The sequence below is a fragment of the Hibiscus syriacus genome, unplaced genomic scaffold (genome assembly GCF_006381635.1).
Source record: "Hibiscus syriacus cultivar Baekdansim isolate YM2019G1 unplaced genomic scaffold, ASM638163v2 tig00110187_pilon, whole genome shotgun sequence".
Lineage (NCBI taxonomy): Eukaryota > Viridiplantae > Streptophyta > Magnoliopsida > Malvales > Malvaceae > Hibiscus > Hibiscus syriacus.
This window is the reverse complement of record NW_024062618.1, coordinates 2,970,685-2,992,500: the sequence shown is the minus strand read 5'-3', so window position 1 is coordinate 2,992,500 and position 21,816 is coordinate 2,970,685. Positions and strand designations below refer to the sequence as shown.

At 34.7% G+C, this 21,816-nt stretch overlaps 1 protein-coding gene and 1 pseudogene across 1 annotated transcript; one reads left to right on the top strand and one right to left on the bottom strand.

Moving 5' to 3' along the window:
- Window positions 1-10,898, bottom strand: part of LOC120217417 — a 15,317-nt pseudogene extending 4,419 nt beyond the window's left edge.
- Window positions 10,899-11,668: 770 nt separating this feature from the next.
- LOC120217758 lies at window positions 11,669-13,121 on the top strand. The gene is made up of 2 exons (XM_039214826.1): window positions 11,669-11,757; window positions 12,776-13,121. Exon 2 carries the CDS (start codon window positions 12,810-12,812, stop codon window positions 13,077-13,079), a length of 270 nt encoding a protein of 89 aa, XP_039070757.1. The 5' UTR covers window positions 11,669-11,757; window positions 12,776-12,809; the 3' UTR covers window positions 13,080-13,121.
- The last annotated feature ends 8,695 nt before the right edge of the window (window positions 13,122-21,816 follow it).

Genomic DNA, 21,816 nt, shown 5'->3' with positions numbered 1-21,816 from the left:
TTCAAACTCTTGCAACACATTTTAACTATCGCAACACATTTTTCAAAATCGCGTTGCAAATCTTACAATCGCTTTGCGAATCTGGATATTCGCGTTGCGAATCTGGAAACTGAGTTGAAAAATTAAAGTTCGCGTTACGAATTTAAGATCGCGTTGCGATTTTGTTGATCATTTTGGCAAATCCAAAAAAAGTTGGTTAAAATCGTATATTATAAGGCATTTTCGGTCACTGAGGTTATTTTCTCTAAATTATACTATAAAAAACCAACTCATAATTATGAGAAAAATAACAAGTTAAATAAAACATGTCTTAAAAATCCAAATTTAAATAAACCAATATAAATTAGCAAAAGGAGTACTCATTATAAAATCCAATACTTTTAAAATAAGACCCATGTTACCATAATAGAGTCAACTTAAAAGATAAAACATTACAATACGATATACTTCAAGAGATATGTTGATCCTCCAAGTGCTTGATTCGAGTATCTAACCAACAGTATCTGAAAGGGAAAAATATTTTCGAAAAGTGAACTAGGCTCAGTGTGTCCCAATAGTACAATAAAATCATATTAAGTACAGTAAATGAGTAATAGTTCAGAAATTCATCATCAAACCATAATAAAGTTTAACTTTTGAAACTCGTAATTTAAAACCCTTCTCTTGTACACCATCCGTAATTCCCCAGAACTGCGTCCATATAGCTTACATTAAGCACACAGCAGAAAGGAAGCCAACCTAAAGATAGGCTTTGGGGCATGTATCCTTAATTCCGTAAGTTCGTAGGGCTTACCCTAAGCACACAAGAATGGGAGCCAATCTAATGAAGCATCTTGAGGCCCGTGAGCCTACCCAATAGTCACATTAGGTCCATAAGGTTTACCAGCTTGATCAAAGCTGTACCTCCGTAATGCAATCCAACCCAAAATCAGTATTTCAAAAATACTATTTATGCAGTAAGCAAAATTTACATAATTCCATATTCAATATTATCATATACCAATGAAAACCAATAATCATATATCAGTCATATTCCATAAACCATCACCAATAAATAGGTGGATTAATAAAACATTAAACCATAACTTTCAATGTATCATATTTCAAAACATATAAAACAATCAAGTAGTACTAATGGGTAACAAAATTAATTTCTGAATCATAAAATTTACGGGTCTTACGGGTGAATACTGACACACGCGGCTTAATTGATCTAGAGGAGCTGGGTCGAGCTGTCGAACGGTCAGGAGAGTCTCTTGTACCTTCAAACATTAATAATTTATCAGTCACAAGTCTTACTCAACCATTCAAAGCTTAAACTCTTTAGTACACAAGCATTTTTTGGGTTTGACTATCAATTTAAAGGCTTTCGAGTTTGAATTTGACCAAACGGATTGCGGAATCAGAATCAGGGCGTCGAACAACATAAAGTATGACTTTTCGAAAATTCAAATTCTTGGTCAAAATCAAAGTCAACGGGTTTGACTGATGATTTGGAGGCCTTCGGGTTCGAATTTGGAGAAACGGATTCGGCACGTCGAAAAATGTCAGAATAGGTATACTCGAACAAAATCAAAGGTTGTTTAATGGCCGTTTAAAGCCGGTCAAAGTTATGGTCAAAGGAGTTCAATAGTATACATTCGAAAATTAAAAAAAAAATCACATTTTTTAAAAATAATTACCAAAATATCATTGTTTTAAAAATAATTACCAAAACATCATTGTTTTAAAAATAATTACCAGAATGCCACTATTTTTAAAAAAATTCCCAAAATGTCATCGTTTTAAAAATAATTACCAGAATGTCAGTGTTTTAAAAAAAAGTCCCAAAATGTCAGTGGGTCGGGTCGGGTCGGGTCGGACCGGTTCAGACCGGTCAAGCCGGTCAACATATATAAACCCTTATTTCGAATCTTCCCCACGCGCAGGGGCGGCGCGTGAGACATCCTCCGGTCTTTAAAAATTCCTGCAAAAATTTTCAAAATTTCTTTTAAGCGATTTTGAGTCACTTACCAACCTCAGTTCAAATTTTTGAACGGTGGAGAGCTCGATTTCACTTCGATCGGAACTTTGACCGCTCCACCTCCCTCACGCGCCGCCGCCTACGGAAACAGGGAGGACACCGTCGCACTCGGAACAACACAAGGAACACGATGGTGTGGGAGGTGTCGAAAACCAATCAACGATCAGAGATGAATTTAAGATTTTCTCGGCGGTGGTGCTAAAAAAACGTCAAGACTTTGACTCGAAATTCACGTCGTTTGGCAGTGTTTCGCTATAATTGGTTTACTGGGTTTTGATCACAGGTCGGAGATGAACACGATGGTGGTTTCAATTTTACGATCGGAAGTTGGACGCCGTCGGAATCGGGCTTGAAAGTAAGCGCATAGAGGAGGAAATTTGAGAAATTGCCTGTGTTTTCTGATTTCAAAATCAGAAAACACGTTTATAAAACCCAACCTGCCGACACTCCTTGGGTAAATTCAGGGCTTGGTCCCTGAATTTCCTTTACTTCTAAAATGGCCTACAAGTTTTCAAAAATTTTAATTTAGTCACCAAATTATACCGATTTAAACATTTTTTTCTTCAAATTTTCTGGGTTGTTATAATTCTCCCCCTCTATAAGAAATTTCGTCATCGAAATTTACCTTATGAGAATAGTTGAGGAAACTGAGCCTCCATTGACTCCAATGTCTCCCAAGTAGCTTCAGAGGGGCCTCGATTACTCCATTTAACTTTTACCATTGGAATACACCTATTCCGAAGAACTCTCTCATTTCTTTCTAAGATCTAAATGGGCTCCTCCTCATATGACAAATCAGGTCTCAGCTCTATCTCTTCAACCTGAATGATGTGACCTGGATCTGGACGATATCGCCTCAACATTGATACATGAAAGACATCATGAATACGACTGAGTTGTGAAGGTAACTCAAGCTGATACGCAACAGGTCCTATACTCTTCAAAATACGAAATGGTCCAATAAATCTTGGGCTCAATTTGCCCTTACGCCCGAATCTCAATATTTTCTTCTAGGGTGAAACTTTTAAAAAGGCCTGATCTCCAACTTCAAACTGAATATCTTTTCTCCTTTGATCTGCATAAGACTTATGTCTATCAAATGCCTCTTTCAGACAGTCACGAATCAATCTGACTGTGTCCTCCATCTCACGTACTAAATCAGGTCCCAACGTCTTCCTTTCACGCAACTCAGTCCAACAAATAGAGGTGCGACATTTATGCCCATAGTGTGCTTCGTAGGGTGCCATACGAATGTTGGTTTGATAACTGTTATTGTAAGCAAATTCAGCCAACGACAAAAAGTTCTCCCAGCTACCATGAAAATCAATTACGCAACCGCAACATATCCTCCAGAATCTGAATCACTCTCTCAGATTGACCATCAGTTTGTGGGTGAAATGATTACTATAATCTAATCTTGTTCCCCAAGCCGTATGTAGCGCCTTCCAAAATCTCGAAGTAAATCTAGGATCTCGATCAGAAATAATAGACAATGGAACACCATGCAACCTAACAATCTCTTAAATTTACAATCTCGCCAGCTTGTCCAAAGTATAATTTACCCGCACATGAATGAAGTAAGTTGACTTTGTAAGTCTGTCCATAATCACCCACACTGAATCCTTTTTCAAAGGAGTCATAGGCAATCCGGTAACAAAATCCATAGTAATACGCTCCCATTTCCATTCAGGAATCTTGATAGGATGTAACAAACCTGATGGATGTTGATGTTCTGTTTTAACGTGCTGACAAGTCAAACACTTAGCCATAAAATCCGATATGTCCTTCTTCATGCCGACCCAATGATACCTCTCTCTCAAATTCCTGTACATCTTATCTCCACCGGGGTGCATAGCAAATGGACTACTGTAAGCCTCATTAAGAATAATCTACCTCAACTCATAATCATCAGGCACACAATATCGACCCTTAAAGCATAAAACTTCATCCTGATCAAGGGCGTAATATGATCTTGTCCACTGCTCTATTTGCTCAAAAATGGATTGCAAGGAGCTATCAAGGGGCTGCTTAACTTTAATTTCCTCAACCAAAGTCGGCTTAACTTGTAATTCTACTAACAAAGTGTCATCGTCATATAAATTCATCATGGCCATTAAAGACCTCAACTCCGATACCGCCTTTCGACTCAAAGCATCCGCCACAATGTTAGCTTTACCAGGGTGATAATCAATCACACAATCATAATCCTTTAGAAGCTCTAGCCAGCGCCGTTGTCTCAAATTAAGCTCCTTCTGGGTCAGAAGATACTTTAAGCTCTTATGATCAGTGAAAATATAACACTTCTCTCCATAAAGATAGTGTCTCCAAATCTTCAAGGCAAAAATCATTGTTGCTAACTCCAAATCATGAGTAGGATAATTACACTCATGCGGTCGCAGTTAATGTGACGCATAAGCCACTACCTTAGCCTCCTGCATTAGAACACAACCAATTCCTGAATGTGAAGCATCATTATACACTGTAAAATCCTTCCCAGACTCTGGTTGAATCAACACTGGTGCTTGAGTCAAAACCTCCTTTAATATCTCAAAGCTCTCATGTTGTGCCTCGCCCCAATCAAACGACACGTTCTTCCTTAACAACTTTGTCAAATGAGCAGCAATGATCGAGAAGCCCTCGACAAAACGTCGATATTATCTAGCCAAGCCCAAGCAACTGCGGATCTCAGAGATGTTCTTGGGTCGTTTCCAATTCACAATAGCCTTGATCTTGCTTGGATCGATCTGAATACCTCTTTCAAAAATAATGTGCCCCAAAAACGACACTTCTTGAAGCCAAAACTCACACTTGCTTAGTTTGGCATATAGTCGATGCTCTCTCAAGGTCCGTAGAACAATCTTCAAATGCTCATCATGCTCTGTTTCCGTCCGAGAATAAACCAGAATATCATCAATAAAGACAACGACAAATTGATCCAAATATGACCGAAACACACGATTCATCAGATCCGTGAAAGCTATGGGAGCGTTCGTCAAACCAAAAGGCATTACTAAGAATTCATAATGACCATATCTAGTGTGAAATGGCTGCTTTTGCAACATCGGACCCCTTAACTTTCTATTGATAATACCTCGAACGAAGATCAATCTTAGAGAATACAGTAGCTCCTCACAATTGATCAAATAAGTCGTCAATCCTGGGTAACGGGTACTTATTCTTGATCGTCATCTTGTTCAACTTCCGATAGTCAATACATAGCTTTAGCGACCCATCATTCTTTTTCACAAATAGAACTGGAGCTCCCCAAGGTGAGGTACTATGCCGAATAAATCCTCGATCGAATAATTCTTGCAATTGGACCTTCAACTCCTTAAGTTCCTTTGGAGCCATGCGATAAGGTGCCATAGAAATAGGTGAAGATCCCGGATATGTCTCAATCTCAAACTCTGCCTCTCTATCATGAGGTAACCCAGGCAACTCTTCCAGAAAAACATCAGGAAACTCGCTAACTGTACGAATCTCCTCGATCGTGGATAAGGAACCTTTAGTGTTCAAAATACAGGCAATGAAAGTCTCATATCCCTTCCTGATCATACGATCAATTTCCATAGCTGAAACAATATTGCAGATATAGCCACGTCGTTCTCCAATTAACACAACAGTCCGACCATCTGAAGTCTTCAAAGTAGCTCGCTTGTATTTGTAATCTAGATTTACCTTGTGTTTATTCAACCAATTCATCCCAAGAATTAGATCAAACTCCTCTAAAGGAAGCTCCATAAGGTCAGCGAGAAAAATTTATCCCTGAACCTCCAGAGGACAACGCCGAAATACTTTATTCACTAATACTGCCGGTCCTACTGAACTCGTAACCGTAATAGTATTATCAGTGTTCTCGATCGAAATCTGAAGATTTCGAGATACTGAACTCGATACATATAAGTGGGTGGAGCCATTGTCCAGTAATGCAAAGTATGGAATAGAATATATAGTAAATGTACCTGCAATAACCTCCGGCACATCTCTGTCATCTCGACGTCTAGTGGAAAAAACCAACGCTGGCTGTCTAGCCTCAGAAACTATTGGCTCTCTATTCTGCTGAGGTCGGGCTCTACTATCTGTTCTGGATACTGATCCGGAAGGTCTTCCCTGACTACAATCTCTGGCTGGAGTCTGAACTGATGCTTGGGAACGCGCAAGAGTCTGGTTAGTTGTCCTCTCAGATGAAACTAACTGTGGGCAATCCCTCCGGAAATGACCACTGGATCCACACTGATAACAAAGTCCCATCTTCTTATGACATTCTCCTCTGTGTCAACTATCACAATACTCACATAGGTGCCCATAATAAAACGACAAGGAACCACCTCGACTGACAACTGAAGGTGAAGATACTGCAGGCCTAGAACTGTTATTACTTCTCAAAGGACCTGAAGTACGAGTATTCTTTCCAAGACGTGCAGAGAACTCGTTCGGGCCATAAAATTTCCCAGGCCGCTCTCGATCAACATGATCGGTGTAGTCATGCCAATACCAGCGGCATGAAGCAAATTCGTCGGGGTCACAGGAGTAGGATCACCTGTCGGAGGTGGGGGGATCTACTCGAATCTCATCGATTGGGTCTGTAAATCTAGCCATTCGACCTCGTTCACGGCTAGTTCGACGTCCACGTCTAGCACTCATTTTGGTATATCTCTAGTTTACTACAGAAGATAAAACTTAGGGTTAGATAAGCACTTTGAGTATCGAGCACAATTAAAACCGTAAAAACTTTGAGACATGGCCTTAGCAACTTGTTTTGTAAAATATTTCAAAATCATATTTTCAATTTGGACTCATACACAGTCCGAGGTTTAAAAACCAAAAGCACTTATACCAATTAAATGTAACCCCCTAGACCCGACCTATGCGTTTCGACTAAGTCTAGTAGATCACATTCATGATTATTAAAGACATTTTTCCGAAACCGTTATTCTATCAACGTAAAATCATATTTATAAATGACATTTATGAAATTATAATAAATTATACTATAAAAAATCAACTCATAATTATGAGAAAAATAACAAGTTAAATAAAACATGTCTTAAAAATCTAAATTTCAGTAAACTAATATAAATTAGCAAAAGGAGTACTCATTATAAAATTCAATACTTTTAAAATAAGGCTCATGTTACAATAATAGAGTCAACTTAAAAGATAAAACATTACAATACGATATACTTCAAGAGATATGTTGATCCTCCAAGTGCTTGATCCGAGTATTTAACCAACAGTATCTGAAAGGGAAAAATATTTTCGAAAAGTGAGCTAGGCTCAGTGTGTCCCAATAGTATAATAAAATCATAGTAGGTACAATAAATGAGTAATAGTTCAGAAATTCATCATCAAGCCATAATGAAGTTTAACTTTTGAAACTCGTAATTTAAAACCCTTCTCCTATACACCATCCGCAATTCCCCAGAACTGCGTCCATAGGGCTTACCTTAAGCACACACCATAAAGGAAGCCAACCTAAAGATATGCTTTGGGGCATGTATCCTTAAGTCCGTAAGTCCGTAGGGCTTACCCTAAGCACACAGGAAAGGGAGCCAACCTAATGAAGTATCTTGAGGCCTGTGAGCCTACCCAAGAGTCACATTAGGTCCATAAGGTTTACCAGCTTGATCAAAGATGTACCTCCGTAATGCAATCCAACCCAAAATCAGTATTTCAAAAATATTATTTATGCAGTAAGCAAAATTTCCATAATTCCATATTCAATATTATCATATACAAATGAAAACCAATAATCATATATCAGTCATATTCCATAAACCATCACCAGTAAATAGGTGGATTAATAAAACATTAAACCATAGCTTTCAATGTACCATATTTCAAAACATATAAAACAATCAAGTAGTACACAGGGAACACACCTCGACAATATGTTTAAATAGTAGATCTAGTGATTGCTGGCCTCGCCACGCACTACTACTGTTTTCGAACCTAATCCATAATAACACTATATTACTAACGGGTAACAAAATTAATTTCTGAAATCATAAAATTTACGAGAATAAAACATTAACCATAGCTTTCAATGTACCATATTTCAAAACATATAAAACAATCAAGTAGTACACAGGGAACACACCTCGACAATTTTAAATAGTAGATCTAGTGATTGCTGGCCTCGCCACGCACTACTACTGTTTTCGAACCTAATCCATAATAACACTATATTACTAACGGGTAACAAAATTAATTTCTGAAATCATAAAATTTACGAGTCTTACGGGTGAATACTGGCACACGCGGCTTAACTGATCTAGAGGTGTTGGGTCGAGCTGTCAAACGGTCAGGAGAGTCTCTTATACCTTCAAACATTAATAATTTATCAGTCCCAAGTCTTACTCAACCATTCAAAGCTTAAACTCTTTAGTACATAAGCATTTTTCGGGTTTGACTATCAATTTGAAGGCTTTCGAGTCTAAATTTGACCAAACAGAGTGCGGAATCAGAATCAGGGCGTCGAACAACATAAAGTATGACTTTTCGAAAATTCAAATTCTTAGTCAAAATCAAAGTCAACGGGTTTGACTAATGATTTGGAGGCCTTCGGGTTCGAATTTGGCAAAATGGACCTCGAAAACATATCCGGCACGTCGAAAAATGTCAGAACAGGTATACTCAAACAAAATCAAAGGTCGCTTAATGGTCGTTTAAAGCCGATCAAAGTTATGGTAAAGGGTTCAATATTCCACATTCAAAAATTACAAAAATATCACTTTTTAAAAAATAATTACCAAAATATCATTGTTTTAAAAATAATTACCAAAATATTATCGTTTTAAAAATAATTACCAGAATGACACTATTTTTAAAAAAAATCCCAAAGTGTCATCGTTTTAAAAATAATTACCAGAATGTCACTGTTTTTAAAAAAATTCTCAAAATATCACTGGGTCGTGTCGGGTTTACGGGTCGGGTCGGACTGGTTCAGATCGGTTTGGACCGGTCAAGCCGACCAACATATATAAACCCTTATTTCGAATCTTCCCAATGCGCAGGGGCAGTGCGTGGGGGCGCGTGAGACCGCCTCTGGTCTCCAAAAATTCCTGCAAAAATTTCCAAAAATTCTTTTAAGTGATTTTGAGTCACTTACCAACCTCGGTTCAAATTTTTAAACGGTAGAGAGCTCGATTTCACTTCGATCAAAACTTTGACCGCTCCACCTCCCTCACGCGCCGTCGCCTACGGAGACAGGCAGGACACCGTCGGACTCGGAACGACACAAGGAACACAATGGTGCGGGAGGTGTCGAAAATCGATCAACGATCGAAGATGAATTTAAGATTTTCTCAGCGGTGGTGCTAAAAAACGTCGAGACTTTGACTCGAAATTCACGTTGTTTGGCAGTGTGTCGCTATAATTGGTTTACTGGGTTTTGATCACGGGTCGATGATGAACACGACGATGGTTTCAATTTTACGATCAGAAGTCGGACGGCGTCGGAATTAGGCTTGAAAGTAAGTGCACGGGAGGAGGAAATTTGAGAAATTACCTGTGTTTTCTGATTTTAAAATCGGAAAACACGTTTATAAAACCCAACCTATCGACACTCTTTGGGTAAATTCAAGATTTGATCCCTAAATTTTCTTTATTTCTAAAATAACCTACAAATTTTCAAAAATTTTAATTTAGTCACCAAATTTCACCAAATTACACCGATTTAAATATTTTTTTTTCTTCAAATTTTTCGGGTGGTTACATAGCATGTAAAGACTTTCAAAATAATGACATTCTTAATTTTGTAGAATGATACACAAGCAGTGTAACTTACCATAAAAGCTGATAATCTCATTAGGAACAAAAAACATCAAAATAACCAAAATGAACAGCAGATAATTTTCATCATCCATCCACCATGGTGCAATCCATCACGAGGATCTCTCCGATTTTTCACACCAATCATTAAAAATGAAAGGATGGTGAAAAACAGAAAATTTCCCAAGCTGAGCACCGCACCTATTTCAAACCATTCCCTGTTGGGTATTTTATGAAAATGATTGATCCCTGTATAAATAACAATATTAAATTAACTAAATCAGCAAAGTAGGTACTTGCAAGATACAGACAACAAGTTCACTTTTCTTCCTCGAGAAACATGCAAAACATCACACATGAAATGTGCCCGATATCAATAATGACAATCTATACGAGACAGCATGGTCCAAGAGAAGTGAGGTAGGACTACTAGTTATCCAGCAACCAAAGAAAAATGTATAAAAGAACAAGCTCACAATTAATCCAGGAAATCAGTTTGATTCAATATACTAAACTCAAAGCAATAAACACGGTAATGCAGTAGATGTCCAGATTCACATGGAAATCGGAGCATTCTTCAAATTTGCTAGAAGACCTGATACATTAAGAGAGCATGTTTAAAATGCATTTATCCCCGTGAAAGACGATGGTAATGTAAAAAAGGATAAAAGAATTTAACTTCTTTGCACCCTGAATACGCTTTTGCTTGGATATTACTCCATTTACTATTTTGTAGCAACATTCTCGGTCAGTGCAACAGGTAACAAAGATATTGTTGGAATCTTAAAATCAACAAAGTATACTCCGAATAATTAATACTCAAAAGAAATCAACCAAAATTAGCAATAACCAAAATAAAATAAAATAAAAGAGGCAAAATAGAACGAAACTTACAAGGCATGTTCTCCATGAGATGAGCGGCAACCTCACGAAGTATCCATGAAACAATCAGAGAAAGGGCAAATAGTCCACAATAGGCGATCCTCGCAGACCTCCGACTAAACCCCGAAACCACCGTGCGGCATGCATCGCAGGCGCACGCCGCACAACACAATGCAAGGCATGAAGCAGCCCACGTCTTCTTCAACCACAACAAAATAGATTAAGCCGACGAACCCCCAAAACCCTAACGAACAATAAATAACAGAACAAAAATTAAATTAAATAAATAATTGAATTATGCACGGGACCCTAACTGTTGACTGTTAATTATTGAACCAGATGAACACTAAAAAAATCCGTTCAGGATTAAGATTAAATGTATGTAATTGTATCTTACTTGAGAAATTAAAGGAGAGAAAGGTAGGAGAAGACGATGATTGATTGGGCGCACCAAGATTATAGTAAAAAACAATCGAAATACAAACCGAAAAGAGGAACCAGAATTGCTTTCTCGGTCAGACTCCAAAGGCGTTTGTCTTCATGTTTGCTTTTGTGACTTTTTCAATTATGGAATGCCATTATAGGATTGTAATTCAAACAGCGCACGTTTAGAGTTTTTTTAATATGCTTTTTTTTATGAAAGATTAGTAAATTTATATAGTTTCTTATTAATTATTATATATTTTTATATGGGAAAAAGAATTGTCTATCTAATGTCTTTAGAATTTTATTTTCTTAAATAGGATGATGTTTATAATGTTCAGGAGAAATCGGCTGAACTGTTAGATGATAAAAGTATATAATTTAGAGGGTAAAAGTGTACTTAAGCCTAAAATTTAAAGTTTAATATTTACTTGTGACTTTTGAAAAACTAGTGTCTAAAAACTAATTTTAGGATAGTTTAGTGACTATTTTTGAACTTTACCCAAAGCTTTAATATCTTTTCTATCCTATCGTCCCCTGTGCCGTGAACTTGTAACACAACGAAAAGGGAGGGCAAGGGAAAGAACACCAAGAATTCAGATCAATACACCCATTGTTTGCTTCTTCACTTTGATCTAACCTTGATTTTCTCAAGTGTATTTTTTTATTAATTTTATTAACTGTTTGATTCATTTTCGGATCCGGATTTTGTTTAATTTTTAAGCACGGAGATGGGTTTTGAATTTTATGTTTGTTTGATAGAAATATGCCATGTTAGTGATTTCTGATAAGATTTACTTTTCGTGTAGATATAACATGTTATTATGGCTTTTTCTCTTTCTGGGTTTTAGGGATCTGAGTTGATAGCATGTTTGCATAAGTGGGATTAAGGAATCGTAAAAGATCTATTATTATCTAACTGAGATGAGAACAGTTTATGTCAAGTGTCTTTCTCTCTAGTAATAATTAAAGCATAAATAGTTTTCGGGTGCAAGGGAAATCGAAGATTTGTTCTTTATGATATAACAATCGAACATTGGTGATTGTTGAAGCTAATTCATGAGTTGCTATTGTGTTTTATTAAGAAATTATGGTTTTCCTACCGGTTGAGACATTTTTGAAGTTTTAAAATGTTATCGATCTTCGAGCTTAGATTGAATCTGTAGAAAAATGTTTTGCAAAATTTTGTATTTCGGTTGCCAACTGAATTTTAATTTAGTACAGTGGATAGCCGGATACTAATCTGCTTTCTTTTAAGATTTTCCTGTCAGGGTTGGTCAATCTTTCAGATATTCGTATGTGTTTCTGTGGATTTGTTTGGTGTTTACGTTCCCATTTCATGGTCGACATAGGTTCTGGGTTCAAACACCCGACGACCCCTTCTCTCCCTTTATCGGGAAAACAAAATGTTATGAGGCTGATTTAAAAAAGCCATTTCCAGTGAACATATAGTGTTAATATTCTCAGTTTCTCACACACACACATATACTCGGTTAATATGAGTTCCGGGCTGCTGCATGAAAGCAGAGTTTGTTGGTCTTTTCTTTTCGTGAAATTAGAAAATTCCGGTCGTTGCCTTTCATTACATATGGTGATTTAGTGCTTTAGCATGACATTCTTCTAGTCTTGTCCCGAGTAGTAATGAAATGAACTGAATTGAGTACATGATTTCAGGTTGCGTCGACTAAGGACCATTAGTCTCTAAGCTATGGTTCTCGACAGCATTGTATCTTCTCCCCATCGAAGGACAGGATCGATGAGGAAGCAATTCCCAAAAGATGAGTTGGGTAGCTGGTCAACACTTGTTCAGAGGCATAGATTCCTCTCAACAGCTTTGACACTCTTAGCATTCCTATGTACCATTTACCTTTACTTCGCCATTACTTTAGGGGCAACGGACACATGTTCCGGCGTGACAGGAACGCAGAAAGCATCATGTAAACTGCAGCATGCGAGGTTGATTCTATCCCAAAATTGAAAATATAAAAAGGTTTAATGAAAGAGTAAAATTTTATTTTAACCCTTGAACTTCATATAAAATTTTAATTATAGATTTTTTTGTAAATCTAAAATAGTTTAAGGTTAAATTTGTAATTTAACATTCGTATAATTTTTATTATTCAATGACCGAATAAGAATATTTTTTAAAAAAAAATTTTAAGGGTATTTTAGTCCAAAACGCCAGTAATCCAACAATACCTATGGAAAGGGAGGTAATGACATTTCTGGTAATATACCTAAAAAAATTCACTATTGGTAATGTAAGATTATGGGAATGACATTTCCGGCCAACTAAACGGGGGAATGTGAATTTCATTCACATGGGAATCTCATATTCTTCCAATCAAACACATCCTTATAGGTGGTTAGTTGGTGTTTGAAGACATGGTTTAATGGGGAAATTGTTGTGCAAAACCTATTTTAATGAATTAATCGTATGTATTACAAATTTTGAAGTTGCCATTTGGTTTTCTTTAACACTCAAAGTGATGAATTGAATCAAAACATATAAAATATCATCTTATTCACTTGCCATCCATATTATGCAATGCAATTATCCGAGTGGGTGTCGAAAATGGATATTGTTCGATTGAGTTGACATTACGAGTTAATTAGAGTTTAACTTAATTATAAGATAAGTTAAATACCCTATCTTATTATAAAGGTGTTTTGTATTTTTCAATTTCATACTCATATATCTTTCAAATAAAATTATTAAAAAAATATTTGCTTAGGATTTGAACATATCGCTAATAAAATTGTATAAAATTCTTTTATTATTTCATTTATGATTATTTGTTAAATAAATTTTAATATAAAGAATTATTTTAATTATAATGTGAATGTCAAATTTGTAATGTTGATTATGTGTAAGAATTTGTTGTTTTTCTCTCTTATATCTGAACCTTTTCTTTCACCGAAAGCCAAATATGGGATTAGCACAACAACGTTCAAGAACATAATTTGGTTAAGTAGTGAATGTAATAACATTTATTGTGAATGTAATAAAATTTAATGTGAATAAATTATAGTTTGTAGAAAATAATAAAAGTTATAATTTGGTTTGGTGGTTAAATAGTGAGTATTCCATCTCGAAGACCTAGGTTTATATCTTGTCAAAACTTATCTTTAATTTTTTTATGTGTCATGTCACGTTAATGCTTCTGTACATATAGTATTGTCATGTCAGTATGTTATATTATATAAATTTGTAAGGTTAGCATATGATATTGATCATTAGTTGATTGATTAATTTTGTTTATGAAAAGATTATTTTGATCTAAAATAAAATGTTGAAAATTAAGATATTAAAAAAAGTAATTATTCAGTGAAATACTATAGACAGTTTTAGTATTATGTAAGAAAAACAATTATAAACATTATAAAAAGTTTTCCGGATTCGTAAAAACCATGCACAAATGACCATATATGGATTACGAGTTTCTCTTTTAATATTATTATACTCTCAACAATGTTAAGGTGCACCCCAAGTCAATTTCGTGTGAACTCCGGAAACGAGAAATTGAGCAAATCAGACACGTGCGCGTGTATCGATCCGGCGCCGGTCAAAGTGGAGTTAACACGTGCACATCTCAATTTCACATCAAAGTATTGGAGTTAGTACGCAGATTCATCATTTGTATCAAATAAAACAGACATTTGAAAGTCACACCAATGGTACAAATGAACATTCTTCCCCATATCATTTCTTTCAAATTACTATTATAAAAAGGGGAAAAAACACACACATCCTGCAAGAAAATCCATGCATGATCGGACCAATTCTCTGTCATGCAGATGAATTTTCAACCTAACGTACTGCTCTAGAAACACTCGGCCTATAAAATAACCAAATAAAAGATCTTTTCCCAACACCTCCATGTCTGATCAGATCATTACACAGGAAAAGAAGAAAAAAAGATGCTGAGGCAACTGTCGAGAAAGAGAGCGTCTTACAGACGAATTACAGACCAAGCAAGGGTTAATGTTCCTAAAGGGTATGTTCCAGTTATGGTCGGGACGGATGAAGAAAAGGATGGTGCTAAGTTTTTGATCCACGTGGATATGTTAAAAATGAGTATTTTGTTGGGTTTCTTTAGATGGTTGCTCGGGAGGTTGGATATCAGAGCTCCGGCATCCTTAGAATCCCATGCCAGATGGAATGCTTCATAAATATACTGAAGCAGATCTCAAGGACGAACACCTAGTTTCTTTTGTTTATGTTGTTGGATTATCTTAACTGCCAGCAATCTTCTCGTTGTTGCTGTTATTTTTATTTTTCGGTGGGTTCGTAGGTCAGGCATTAATAAAACGAAGATTTGAGTCTCTCGTTCAACTTTTTGTTTGCTCTTCCTTCATAGGAAAGCATTTGCCATTTCGCTGATAAACTCGTGGATAATGAGATTCCAGAAATGGTACTTGTTCATTTAAAGATATAAATTTAAAAATTATATTAAAGATTTTATGTAAAGACATAATTATATTGTAAATTTAAAGTGTATGAAATTGAAAAAAAATCTAGAGTATAAAATTTAACGATTAATAAAAATATAAAAAGTATTTAGAATATGCTAGAATTTAAATTTTTTATGAATATGATTATCGACTCATCCTTGATTGTAGGAGTGAGCGTTTGACAAACTTAAATCAAATTAAAAAATATTGAGTAGACGAGTATTATTTTATAACCTAAACTTGACTTGAAATTTTTATAAGTTGAGTTTATAAAATTTGAGTCGAGTTGTTCGAATTTTTATTTAAAATTAATTATGAATTTGTATAATATTATGATATTATTTAATTTTAATTTAAATAATTCTTTATAACCATATACATTGCATGTATATTTCTTCATATATTTTTTATATGTGATATACATATATCGTTCAGAGTGAATGAACTCGACTCAAATTAAAACCCGATATATTAATTATTAAATTTTTGAGTTACAATTCAAGTTTTATTTTATAACTCGATTCGAATTTAAATTTTTTAAAATCGAATTGAATTTATAAAATTTATAACTCAAAATTAATTTAACTCAAAAAAAATCAATTTTCCTTTTACTTACCACATGGGACTGAGTTAATCCTGATTGCCCCGATATGAATGAAACGATAGATAATTTTTCCTTTTACTTTTCATGACCATCCCACTAAAGAAAACAAATACTTTTATGATAGGACCCGGTCTTGTATATTTCTAGTCAAATGTTATTCGAGCAATTTGTAATTGGTATGTTTCAATCAAAATAACACTTTCAAAAAAATTTAAAATTATTTTCTCCAATGACATTCATTTATTGATTGAACGTCTTACGTAGAATAAAAACGCTTTAAATCAATCAAGCTTTAATAAGGTGCGACTGATTGAACATATCTTTATCTTATATAACACATTCGATTAATATATGAATAATTTTTTATATATGTCCTCTTATTTTTTTCGTTTTGATTGGTAAAAGAATATATATAATTTATAATATTTTAATTTAAATTTTAAACGTGTAGCCGTAGTGAAACTGACTAATTTTGAATATCTTTTTAAATTTTAAATTTTAAGTGATTGTAACCGACTATCCATTTATTACTAAGAAAAATAACAATCAACTGAGTTTCAGCTTTCTTTTTCGGATGTACGAATTAGGAAACACTGTATTGATCTAGGGAGACGATCGTTAACTTTTGACTATTACATTAATTGGGACAATTTCACTTCTAAAAAATGGACTATGTAACGCTCCAATATGAAATTAGATTTCTTTCATATTAGAATATGTGAGATTGATATTGTTTATGAATAGATTTGAAGTTTGATTGACAAATATTATTACTATTATTTTATTAAAAATAATGAGTGCCACACAATACATATATATTTTCTAATTATGGGGTAGTTAGGTTTTAAAACCAATAATAGGGATGACTATGAGGAAATGAAAACACAAGTTCCATACTTATCCATGGAAGACTCCAAAGTCAAGGCACGTTTGGTTGTGCTTGCTGGTCACTTGACAGCTCTTGATTTCTTTGTATCTGTTTAAATTGTAGACTCCAACGATGAAGGGCCAGACCTCAGTCCTAATACTTCGATCAACACCTCTACTGCAAACTTTCTTCAAGAACTTCACTCCACGACCACGAAGTTTACCATATGGTGTAAAGAAATCTATCCACTGCTGTTGTGAAAGGGCACGTTTCTTTCGACGGCTAAAAAAAGGGTGATTTATGTCGAACACGATCAGAGGAGAACCTGGAGAAGAATGAGTTCTTAGATACAAAGGGTACCCAGTTGAAGAAAGGAAAAATGCCTGGTTAAGAAAGTACAGAGAGCATGTGGGTTGTTGGGGAATTGTAGATAACATGCAAAAAGGGGTAAATCACAAGGTATGTCATTCAAGTTTGGTGAGATCTTTACCTTGTCTCTTAATTTTCAAGTGGTTAAAATTATGACATAATAGTTTTTACAAGATCAATTTAGTCCATGATGTTAGTAATTAAATATTACTAGCTCTTCAAGTTTTTTGTTATGTAATAAATTGGGTTTCCAAATTATTATTTAGATTCTAATAAATTATTTTTATGGTGAGGAAATTATCTGGAATCGAGTTCATATATTTGATGGTCCGGGTACGTGAGAGAAAAATTAAAAGCTCGAAATCAAATATAATGAGTTCAAATTCGGGAAAAATGAGGTTCTGGCAGCGTATTTGATTATACCTGAAAAGGCATATTTTGGATTCTCTTCGATGTCCTGGGTCTGATAACTGAAGTTCGTTTTGTCAAATTCGCACCCGGTAAGTCATTTTCCATATTTTACCTTCAGATTCAAGTTAGCTTCTCAATTAAGTTCAGTTTTGACGTAAATTTGGTTGCTTTGTATCCGATGAATTATTGGAAGTTGACTTAAAGATCGAGGGTATTCGAATTGAATGTAAATGATCGATCAGTATTGCATGTAAATCGAGGTAATACTTTACTACCTCTTTATGCTTTATGGAACATGTTGATAATGGATAAATGCATGGACATATATACGATTGGTCTATTATGTCTGTTTGATTATGGATGAATTGGAACTGAATACGGTTTAAGTAATAAATTAGTTAAGACTCTATTAAATTACAAGTTATGTGATTGAGTGATAAAGGAATCAGTCCTGAATATGTGAATTATAATTTATCTCATTAAAGGTACTTAGATGATAAATTATGAGAATACTCCGGTTTGGTCAAATTACGAAAATACCCTTATATTGTAGGATGACAAGAATTGTCCCTGGAAGTTGGTTAATAACTCTGAAAAGACATATTGATCCGACATAACTACTGATGTGCATAAGAAATGTTAGTTTTACTCGAAAATTTTGGATAACCGGATTTTAACCCCAAGAGGGTTTATGCAAGATACTAGAAAGTTTGTTAAGGAATCATTTCAAGATCAGAGAAGGTTCGGGAAAACAATTAATTATAGGATTTCCAAATTATATTATTTTCGTTAAGAGATAAAATCGAAATTATCTGGTTACGAAAATACCCTTAAGAGGTAAAAATAGTCCAAGTTGACTCTGAACGAGCAGGTAACCTGAGAATTTGTAATTAAACCAATAAATTACTGATTTAATGGTTGAGATTCTACTTTTGTATGGAAATTCCTAAGATTTCGTTAGTAATGTTTGAAAAGACTTTTAACCTGGAAATCTCCGAGTTATGAGTAAATACCTGAAAAATAAATTATCAAGGGTGCTATTTTGTCAGAATTGTTCGAAAGGTCTGGAAAAGATGATACGTTTGAATTAAATGATAAGATCAGATGGAAGGAAATGATTGGAATACACTGAATATCTAAGATGACCAAAATACCCCTGTAATGTAAATGATTAAAGAATATCAAAAAGCCAGGAATGAATGGATATCCTCAACCTTTGAAATGAATGAAAAAACATTGAGCATAAAAATGTCCAAAATACCCTTACGTCCAAGGATAAGTAAATGAATTGGATTCATTAAGGAATCCAAATAAACATGGATGTTGCATTGTTTTTAAAAAAAAAGTTATGGAACATAGTTTAAGTCAGTCGACCAAAGTTAATGCTATGTCGGTACATGAATGTCATAAATACCACTGGAATGTTTGTTCGTATTCTTAAATTGGGATTGATGATAATTATGGAAGTACTCAGTTCAGCTCAACGTTAGATCGCATTCGATATTAAGAAGTGGATATTCGTGAGATAAATCAACCACGAACACAAAATAATAATTTTAGTAAATGACCAAAGAGAACTAGGTGGAAGTACAACATGTATCCGAAACGTAGAAGCATCTAAATTACTCGGAAATACTCTGAAGTAACTGGGATATTGATTTGACTACTAAATGAACCGAGTAACTTTAATGACTGAAAATTTAGTAAGTGATTGAATGAGTCTGAGAACTCCAATGATATTGCATGATGTATGATTACTATGAGTTATGAACCAAGAATTAAATACGTTGACAATTCGTGATATTGTTGCCATGTGGATAGAAATAAAGATTATTTGGATTCTCTAATTCTTCCTTTAGATGTATTCAGCGATGATTTTGAAGATGATTTATAAACAAGAATTGTTGGTATTAAAGTGTGAATACCCTGGAAGGGCAATGAATTGACCAGTTGAAATATATCAGTTGTAGGAGTTGTTGATAGTCCGATCGATTGACATGGATGGTAAGTGCCCTGAATCTTCGTTCTTATTTTATCAGCTCAAATTACTCTAGTCATACTTGAACACTTTCCTGAGATATATGAATCATAGAGGGATTCGAGAATATCAACTTTAAATGTCTGATTAGATTGGTTATTAATCAATTCTCTTCAATATGACCTCGTTCCTAGAATCAGATCAAATTTCATAAGTTTCGTGTTATCCATACTGATAACTACAATGGCCTCTGAAAACACTTGGATTCTCTAGTGTGTTCCCTAAGTACTATTTAATTGTTTTATCTATTTTGAAATATGGTACACTGAAATCTATGGTTTACTGCTTATTGATACACCACTTACTGGTGATGATTTATAGACTATGATTGATATATGATTATTGGTTTTCACTGATATATGATAACGATGATTACGAATTTATGGAATTTATGCTTACTGCATAAATTGTATTTTTGAAATATTGATTTTGGATGGATTGAATTACAGAGTATAGCTCTGATCGAGCTGATAAACCTTACGGACCTAATGTGACTCTTGGGTAGGCTCACAGGCCCCAAGATGCTCCATTAGGTTGGCTTCCTTTGCTGTGTGCTTAGGGTAAGCCCTACGGACTTACGGACTTAAGGATACAGCCCCCAAAGCCTATCCTTAGGTTGGCTTCCTTTTCGATGTATGCTTAAGGTAAGCCATATGGACGCAGTTCTGGAACTGCGACTGGTGTACAAGAGAATGGTTTAAACTACGAGTTTCAAAAGTTAAACTTCATTATGATTTTATGAGATTTACTGAACTATCATTTGATTGGTGTACATATTATGATTTTATCATACTGATGGAACACACTAGAAATCATATTCGACCTAATGAAAACGTGGTTGTATGAAAGGTTTCTTATGAACTGAGATTCATGGCTTCTACTCGATGAACTACTAATGGAACCCTATATTATTCTGAAATTGGTATACGTTAGATTCAATGAGGAAATTATGGCTTCCCATTTATCTACATGTCATGTAGCATCATCTGGTAGTTCTGTATTACTGAGCTTTTCGAAGCTCACTCTATTACTCAACATTGCAGGATAAAAGAATTGTACCAGTGCAGTTATCAACATCAGTAAGGGAGTTCTTCCGGCGTTGTTTGCAAAGTACGGTAAATGTGATTAGGGGCATGTAATTGTATTTTGTTTTAAATACGAGTCTGAAAATCTATTTTATTTTTGAATACTGATAAATGATTTTATGAGTTTACATGTATTGATAAAAGTTTTAAATTTTTATCTATTTTTACGGTGGGTCGCTCCGGTGGCTCTAATGTGACACTCCAGATCGGATCGGGCTATCCGCATTACAGACTACCATAACGCAATAACATCTTCTACTTATTTGATTTGTTGTCTTATACTTATCGTATTTAGTTCGTCTATTTTAGAATATTTATTTCTTATATGTTTTAGTTAAATTTTATTTTAATTTAAGTTAAATATGTTTTGATTATTAATCTGATATTGTGTTATAATAATTCGTACCAAATATAATTGTTCAGATATATTAAAATTATAATTAAACATGTAAAATTATAATCTATACTGATAGTGGATTTTTTCACGAACAGAATTAAAATAATGATAAGCGTCAAATTTATTAACTTTTTAATTCTTAAATTCATCATAGAAACACTTGTGATGATTCTAATCCTATTTATAATTTTTTTAATCTAACAGTGCACCAAATAATGGTTCGAACTTTACCCTTGAAGAAAACAAATGTTCTTTGGAAATAAAAATATGTACTTCTGGAAATAAAATATCATTAAAGAAAATCAAAGACGGGCTCTACTTTAACAGGCCACTAAATTGAAGCTCGTACACTTTTTCAAATTTAGCCCTAAATGGCCCATGATTCATATAAAAGGGAAGGCGGTCTAATGCGCAAGGCCATATTCGTAAATTTCAACACCTACAGGCCTACTATATAAAGTTAACCGAACGCGTGATTCCAACGTTTC